The 9,301-nt window shown below is 36.7% G+C and overlaps 2 gene segments (V, D, J or C); both read right to left on the bottom strand.

Annotated features, from left to right (window-relative positions):
- Positions 1-9,301, bottom strand: part of LOC126495212 (Ig heavy chain V region 3-like) — a 160,993-nt gene that overhangs the window by 57,690 nt on the left and 94,002 nt on the right.
- Positions 4,301-4,802, bottom strand: LOC126495227 (Ig heavy chain V region 108A-like). The segment is given in 2 exon segments: positions 4,301-4,629; positions 4,713-4,802. Coding segments are annotated over 2 exon segments (375 nt in total).

Here is a 9,301-nt window from a genome sequence, read left to right as displayed (position 1 = left end):
TTTCTTTCCTCAATGCTTTAAAGTTCTTGTCAAATAGATCTTTCACTTCCTTGGTTAGAGTTACCCCAAGATATTTTATGCTGTTTGTGGCTATCGTGAAAGGTGATGCTTCTCTGATTTCCCTCTCTGCTTCCATATCCTTTGTGTATAAGAGGGCGACTGATTTTTTGGAGTTGATCTTGTATCCAGCCACATTAGTAAAGGTGTTTATCAGCTGTATAAATTCTTTTGTGAACTGGTTTTTATTAGATTACAGTTACCCTGAAACAAAAACCACACAAAGCTTAAAGCATGAAACAGAATTACAGACCAATCTTACTCGTGAACATGGATGCAAAAATTCTCAATAAAATACTGGCAAACAGAATCCAAGAACACATTAAAAAAAAAAACGGATTCATCATAATCAAGTAGGCTTCATCTCAGAAATACAGGGCTGGTACAATAGAAGAAAATCTATAAATGTAATGTATCATATAAATAAAATGTAAGAAAAGAACATTTGATCATTTCACTAGATGCTGAAAAAGCATTTGACAAATCCAACACTTGAAATTCTTTTATTGAGAATTCGCTGATTAGGTCTGTACCCCAGATGGGCACTATTAAATGGATTATTGAATGGATTATTTGGAATTTTGATGTCTAATTTCTTTAGTTCTATATGTATTTTGAGGATCCATCCCCCATATGATGTAGGAGTGGTGAAGATCTTTTCTCACTCAGTAGATTTCCATTTTTGTCCTATTGACTGTGTCCTTTGTTTTACATAAGCTTCTCTGTTTTCAGGGCTTCATTCCCACTTGGACCCCCAGCCCAGTTCCAACAATCATTAGGTCCCAAAGAAAACACAGAAGTCTTCATTAATTATAAACTGATTGGCTCATTAGCTTAGGATTTTTATTGACTCTTATAATGTATATTAGCCCATTATTATCCAATATTCTTATCTGTGTTAGCTCAGTACCTCATTCAGTGGTGCAGTCACAACTTTTCTTTTCTGTGGTCAGGTCAGGACTGCAGAGGAATGGGCTTCTTCCTTTCCAGAATTCTCTTGTTCTCACTGACCAACTACTACTTTCTGTGTGATTATCCTGCCTATACTTCCTGCCTGGCTACTGGCCAATAAGTGTTTATTTAAAATATAGTTTACAGAATACAAATCATTTTCCCACACCACTTCCTCCTCTTTTTTTAAACAAAGGAAAATATGCATAGTCCATTTTTTGGAAATGTGGGCATAGGTTTCCAGGCTACTTCCTGTTGGTTGGGGGACACTGATAATCTTATAGGGACCTAAAGATAATTTACAATTATGATCAAGTTCTGACTGGAGTATTCTGTGAGACTTGATCACTTTAGACAGCAGTATTGAATCTGTTCTGGATATAGAACTCAGACATATTCCACATGTGTTCCTACTGGAGATTTCTAAATGGGTTTTCCTTCATAAAACCTGAATTTTCTTAACCCAGAACAAATCCACAGCCTCTCATCTCCTGTGGAAATAAAAGCAAATCTGCTTCTCCAAGGTAAAATACAATTTCACTTCAATTTTGAAGTCAAGGTATTTTCAAAATACCTATCTTGAATTAATTCAGCAGCATTTATAAATTCTTTTATAAATATCTTTTAGCAGCTGTTGCTCCTTCCTCAGCATTCAAACAATTTAAAGTGAGCATAATAACATACAGTATTCAGACTATTTCTGTTTTATCTTTACTTGGATTTATTTTAACCCCTATTCCTTTTATTTTTACTTAAAATTTTTGGCTTTTTGAGACAGGGTTTCTCTGTGTATCTTTGTCCTGGAACTCACTCTGTAGACCAGGCTCTTCTTAAACACACAGAGATCTGCCTGCCTCTGTCCCACAAGTGTTGGGATTCAAGATGTGTACCACCACACCCAACTTTTCTTTTCTTTTCTATTTTAAGAACTTACTGTTTTTTTTTCTCTCCCGGGCTTTAATATATTTTAACACACAGTAAATTTTGTAGAGGGTTTTTGTCTTTGAATCTATCTTTACTGTATATCCTTCTCTTTTTCTGACTATATGAGTCTTTAATTTGCTAAGCAATATAGAGAGGATTAAAGCAAAGGCTTTGGTGTCTAGATTCAGCCGATTCTTTAGTTTTCTGAGATTCCAGGCTTATGGCAGAGGTACTGGCTGGGGTCATGTTTATTGCCACAACTCTATGGCATTTCCAGATCTCTGCCAGCAAGCAAGCTGCATCAGTCTGCTCACAAACCACACTCAAATGCTCTGTAGCTGGACTGCCTGCCTGAAAGAGTCAGAGTTTGTGCTGGCATCTTAACCTGGAAAGCAGGCATTTTAAAATGATGCAGAATTTGTCCTGCTATGGCAGAAAACCAGAAAGCATGCAGTCAGATTTTCATCAACATCATTTAAGTGTTCCATGGCAGGACCTCTTAAAAGAGCTGCAAACACCACTTCTCAGTTCCAGGTAGTCCCATTTATTTATTGTTGCTATAAGTATCTGTACTACTGGTGTTATATTTAGGAATTGGTCTCCTAAACCCAAGCAATGAAGGTTATTTCACACTTTCTTTTCAATCAGGTTCAATGTGGATGGATTTTTGTTCAAGTCTTTAAACCATTTGTACTTGAGTTTTGTGCATAGGAATAGGTATGGATCTATTTTAATTATTCTACAATAATATTACCAAACTTGTTCTGTGAAGCTACAGTTACATGGATACCAAAACCACACAAAGTCTCAACAAAGAAATAGTGTTACAGACCAATCTCCCTCATGAACATTAAAATACTCAGTATTATATTGGCAAATAAGATCCAATAACACAACAAAAACTCATTCACTATAATCAAGTCAGCTTCATTCCAGTGATGCAGGGATGGTTCAACATATAAAAATCTATCAATGTAATAAACTATATAAATAAACTGAAAAAAGTAATATGATCATCTCATTAGGTGCTGAAAAAAACATTTAACAAAATCCAACACCCTTTTATGATAAAAATCTTGGAGAGATCAGAGATACAAGGAACATATCTGAACATAATAAAAACAATATACCATGAGCCAACAGTCAACATTAAATTAAATGGAGAGAAACTCAAAGTAATTCCACTAAAACCAGGATTAAGAGAGGAACAAATCATCTCTGTTCAACATCGTTCTTAATGTTCTAACTAGAGCAATAAGAGCAAAAGGAAATCAAGAGGATGCAAATTGGAAAAGAAGTGAAAATGCAAATTTTATCTGTACTGAGATTCATTCTGAAGTTGCTAATGCCTCTTATACCATTAATGATTTTATAAAAACATGCCAAAATGATGGCACAGAGGAGTATGACGCTCAAATTCTGTCAGTGTCCTTGTAGCCTCCTGTATGTTTTAAATGTAGAGAGATATAACCATTTTCAAATATAATATAAACAAAACCCTTATAAACATCCTCAGTATAGTAAATTTTCCCCTAAAATACCTGAAAAATGTAAAATGTGATTTCACTGATCCATTCAGTGTCAATCAAGAAGTCATGACAAAGACAATCAAATTTCAGGAAAGAGGGGAGTAAGAAACCAGGACTGTGATGACAGGATCAGGACTCTAACATTCCCATCTTGATATCCTACTGTTCTTCCCCAGGGCTGTCTGTGCAAGAGCACAGCCTGTTGCCAAAGCAGCAGATCCAACACCCTGTGGAATTCACAACATGACACTCAGGTCTATCTCGAATGATAATACAGTAAGAGGTTTAACGCAAAAGCAATCATGATTCATGATCATATGCATAAATAACTAAGATATAAAATTATATTTCATAGGAAAGTTTAAAACATATGCCCCCAAAACTTTCAAAAACTGTCTGTACTTGTTTTAGGGAAACCAAATGGGACTAGAAAGGGGATTAGTTAGTGCACATGCTGTTGTTTTGTCTTGACTGGGCTAATCCATATTATAGCATATTCCCAGCTATTTCAGCAGCAATTTCATTCCCTTAGATTTAAGATATATTTATATCATAATGTAATGCCACAATCATATTGTCCTACTTTACTTTATAAAAAAATTAATCATGTCAATGCACATGGTCACTGGTAAACAGCAGGTCAAGATACAGCATACTCTAAGGGCATTCTGAACTAGCATCACTTTATTCCTAGCAGTCCTTTTGAAAACCTGACAAAGACTCTACAAGATTGTGAATTGGTCAAGGGACACCTAGAGTGATCATTTTGGAGCAGGAACAATCTTCTCTGCAATCTCAGTCTCAGGGCAGCTTCCTGCTCCTCAGTGTTTCTGACACACTCAGGATGTGGTTGCAACACTGTGCCTTGCACAGTAATAGACCGCAGAGTCCTCAGATGCCAGGCTGCTGAGTTCCATGTAGGCTGTGCTGGAGGATGTGTCTGCAGTCAGTTTGGCCTTGCCCTGGAACTTCTCATTGTACTTAGTATTACCGTTTTTAGGATAAAAATATCCAATCCACTCCAGGCTCCCTCCCGGCTTCTGCTTCACCCAGTGTATAGTGTAGTCAGTGAAGGTGTAGCCAGAAGCCTTGCAGGATAGCTTCACTGAGGACCCAGGTTTTCTAAGCTCAGGACCAGACTGCTGCAGTTGTACCTGAGAGTGGACACCTGTGAAGAAAAAGCCATAGTGTATATCACTGTCACCTCAGTCCCTGTTCCTTTTTCAGGATTGGAACTGGTAGGCTCCTTACCTGTAGTCACAGACACAAGGAAAAGAATGGTCCAGCTCCATTCCATATTGAAGACCTGTGTACTCAATGACTGATAAGAGAACACTGGCCATATGTTGTTGTGGGGTATGGACATCCCTGTATTTACCATAATAGATTCAGGTTATTTGCATATTCATCAGCAGGGAACGTGGTAGATAAGAACACAGTCCAAGAGGAGATGAAAGAGAAAGAGGAGACCGTTGAATGCAAAAGAATGCTGAGGACCAAATTTTAATCCTGTCTGAGGAAATGTATAAAATGTTCCTTCTCTGAGCCCTGTGCAAATGCTGAGGATGTAAATCAGGGCATGACTCCTCAATAAATTTCAAGCCTGAGACAGTTGCTCCTCTTAGTGAAAAGCTTATGTCTGATTTATAGATAGTGGTTATGATAATAAAGATAGTTATGAGAAGTTTAATACTGCTTAGTTTGAAATTCTTCAGATTGATGCAATTAATATCTGTCTTTCAAAGAGAATATAAACTAAGAAATTCATCAAAATGAAGAAAAGTAAATATACGTCAGCAACATTTCCACAAAAATGATTATTGCAGCAACATCACAAAAACTAAATTATGGAAATAAATTATGTATTTTTCAACAGAGGATTTTATTAAGAAGACATATTTATATAAACAACATGTTTATTTAAACAGCAACTGCAAGAGATATGGAAGTTACATCACTTATAGAAAAATGGTTGCAACTAGTGATAAATATATTAAGACCATCTCAGAAACACAGACATAAAATGAGACTTTTATTAGTAGTTTATGTGAAATTCTCTAGCAGAATCAAGGAAAAGAAGGAGGGGAAAAAATTAAGGGTAGAGATTATGGCAGTTATATACACAGTGTACAAAATACACATGTAAGAACATTTCAAGCATATGTAAAAATTTTTTACATTTAATAATTAATATTCTTTGAAATTTTATTCCATGCATAAAATATTGTATGTTCATATCTACACCCACTATGCCTTACTGATTCCTCTTGGAATCTTCCAGTAAGTCTCTCTCCCAACTTCATGACATCTTTTGCATCATTAACTCATAACCCAGTGAGTACAATCAGTGATATCATACACACATAGGTGGAGTCATTGACTAGAACATAGGAATCCTCCAGAAAAACTCTCTCTGACCTAATTCAGGCTCCCCAGTGAGGAAGGCACAGAAGCCACGCCAACACTGGTCGCTTCTGTTTGTCTTTGTGTCTCAGCGCAAAGGATGATACCACTAGAAAGCGGCTGGGGAAGAATGTTCCTTTGTTATGGCTTGGCTGTGCACCTGCAGGCTCAGAGCACGCATTGTCTTGGTTTGGTTGTTATTGTTTCTCCACCCAGCCCCATGCCAGGCCAGATGAGAGAGCAATTCTTGTTATTGTTCTGTGATTCGGTTTGCCATCCTGTTCTTATCCACACAACAATGCAAGAAGGATTACACATGCCACTCCGTGCATGCAGCAGAACTCAAGGCAGTTACTAAATTTTGTTTGTTTTATATTTTCTGGCAGATGTTGACTATGAAAATTCTGGACTGAAATGCTAATTGAGCACTTTTCGGAAGTGTTGGGTTTTACAACTATGTCATGAAAAGATGCTTCTGAGAAAAAGTGTGAAAGTGTGCAGAGGATTTTAATTACTTCTAAATTATTTTATAAAACTATCTCTCCCTGTATTCTATCTTCTGAGTTGACCAAATAAAATGATTTCAAGCTAAAAAAAAAATAAAAAAATAAAAAAAAAACCTCCCAAACACAATTGATTATATTTTCCTCATCAATAATCAAATGACAAAATATCATCAGAATGCTTTGGGTCCTCAAGAATTTCTATCCATCCACGTAATAGTTGCAAATGTTGTTATGCCTTCTTCTTTACTAAGAAGAGTGCACACGTGCACCAACATTTATGTGTTATCCTTAGAGGAAAACTTATGGAATTCAATTTTTGTGTACTACTATCATGTGTGTCCAAGTAGTCAAACTGATGTTGATAAGCTTGGCAGTAGACTCCTTTAACTCTTCAGGTAGTTTACAGGCCCTCACAAAACAAAGTGAACTCAATGGTATTTATATACATACTTTCTCTCATATCACATTGTGCATTTTTGTCTTACTTGTCTTTTGCCTATGTAACATAGGCAAAATATAGGGTTTTCTATGTGCTTGTGTGTACGAGTATGTGTTGTTTTATTTCACTTTGGTTTTAACCCATTTTTAAAATATTATTTTCTATTTGGCTTTTTTTTATATTACAAAGAGATAAACAGGTTATGGAGTTGAGTAGGAAATGACAAAGGAATGATCTGGGAAAAATAGGTAGAAGGGAATCATTGATCAGAACACATTGCATAAAATTTTACAAAATATCTGTAAAGAGCAAATAAAAACTGAATAAAATAAACAAGAAAATACAAACCCATAAAAAGTTTAACAAAGAATCTTTACTGTGCTTGAGCAAGGAAACATCACTTGTCAATCACAACAGATGTAGGTCAGCTAAAGGAAACCACAGAGGACACAGAGCTCCTTTCAAACCAACCTCATCTCTCTACTGGGGATAATTGACTCTTTTCTGCCCCCTGATGGTCCTGTGCTCCCGTGCACGTTGGTTTCTCATGGCTTATACTGAAGTTGCACTGTCTCCTTTGAAAAGTAACACATCCCTACAACTTCAGTTTCACAGAGCTCCATTGCAGGCAGAAATGGCTGTTTACCTAGAGATGCAGACTGGGAGTTTCAGAAATTGATTTTAAGATGTCCTATACTATCATCAATACCCTTTTAATGGCAAGCTCCTATTTAATGACAGTGCTCTAACAGTTCCCACTTGTAGTAAGGTGACAACAGAACAGAAAAAAAGCCTTGACTACCTTCATTAGAGTATACCTTGGAAAGAGCACCTGATGTCAGAGAATCACAATGTATCTTAAGCTCAAATGCAGCCACCCTTAAATCCACATATGAATTTCTGAGGCATGTGGATAAAGTGACCAACAGAAAGAAGAAAGCCCACTGTGGTACTCACAGAAAAGTTAACAATTCCAGAAAAAATGTACTCAAATTAAGAAGGAAGAAAAAAGTGAAGGAAATATATGCTGTGACTCAATCTGTTTCCCACACTACATTTAAAGGAATGAGGGGACATGGGGAATATCCTTGACAAGGATCCTCATGGGTGGTGGATATCTGTGCTTACACAGATTTATCTCTGCATGTCTACCATTCCAAGTCCAGAATCCTCTTTTCCTTGGACAGGGAATGTATTAATTGAGCTTCTCAAAAGCTGAACATTATAGTGAAAATTAATCCTCCCTGTCCTCTCAGCCCCAAAGCTCTTCCTGATACCTCAGGGTTTCTGACACAACTCAGAAATGTATTGTGACTCTGTTCTTAAGCCAGTAATATAGGGCAGAGTTCTCAGGTGTCAGCTTTCTGAGCTACACATAGATGGTGTTTAGTATTTTGTTTTATCCAGTATGGCTCTGTTCTGAAACTTTTATCCATAGTTTATTGGTCCAATGCTTGGGGGTATCCATCAAAGCCATTCAAGCTCAGGTCTAGGTACTGAATCTTGTATAGGAAATGAGGAAGCTATCTGTGTCAAAGTCCTCTTAGAAAAACTTTATTGAATCTCCAGGACTCCTCAATCTAACTCCAGAGAGCTGCAGCTGAACTTAGGAGTGGACATTGCATGTAGAAAAGATGCCCCAATCACTTTAGTCCCTGGCTCCTATCAACCCTGTTACTAGTAATGCACTTACCTGTAGCTGCTGCTACCAGATAGAAGATAGTATTAATTCAATCGACATTAAGAACCTATATGTTTAGGGACTGTGAACAAATGAGGATTAATGTGATACTGTAGATTGTACAAATATTCCTGTATTTACAATCACAAAATCTGGAGTTTATATAATCATAAAAACTGGTGTTTCTTATATCAAGACCTGGTTCTTTTTAAGAGAGAAAAGGTAGAGTATTACTACATCAGTGAATGGGAGGAAGAGGTTGAAGAGTTAAACCTGTCCTGGGAGAGGCATTCCCTGCTTCCTCCTACTTTCTCTATTGAGAGAAATCCTCCATCTAATCGAAAGTCTAGTCATCACATTCATGTTAAAGTGAACCATACTTTAAGGGTTCAAGAGTCATCTGAATTAACTTAGAAACAACCATATTTATGATACTCAGAAGGTGCATTGATCATCCTTTTCCCATTAGTCACCAGCACAGAGCTTTGGAGGCTGCTCCCCATTGCATAACAATGTTCTGAGGGACTATGCACATCATTGATATCAGCTCCTGAACTCCTGGGACACTTTCGCCAAAACGTTGCTTAGTATACTGGACCTCTAATATCCTTAAATGTTACTGGTAAGCATTCTGTAAACTAGAATCTTATCCAGCAACAGCAGGAATCTATTTTATACACACACACACACCATATATATATATATATACATATATATATATATATGTATATATATATATATGGTGCATATTGAGGTGAATTGGTGAATTTGTCTGGATGAAAGCAGAGTCATCATGAATTGAATGCATTTC

This window comes from Alexandromys fortis, unplaced genomic scaffold (assembly GCF_014885135.2).
Source record: "Alexandromys fortis isolate MF-2015 unplaced genomic scaffold, M_Fortis_MF-2015_v1.1 scaffold_333, whole genome shotgun sequence".
Taxonomy (NCBI): domain Eukaryota; kingdom Metazoa; phylum Chordata; class Mammalia; order Rodentia; family Cricetidae; genus Alexandromys; species Alexandromys fortis.
Note: the sequence above shows the minus strand (reverse complement) of the source record. Positions and strands in the feature narration are given on the sequence as shown.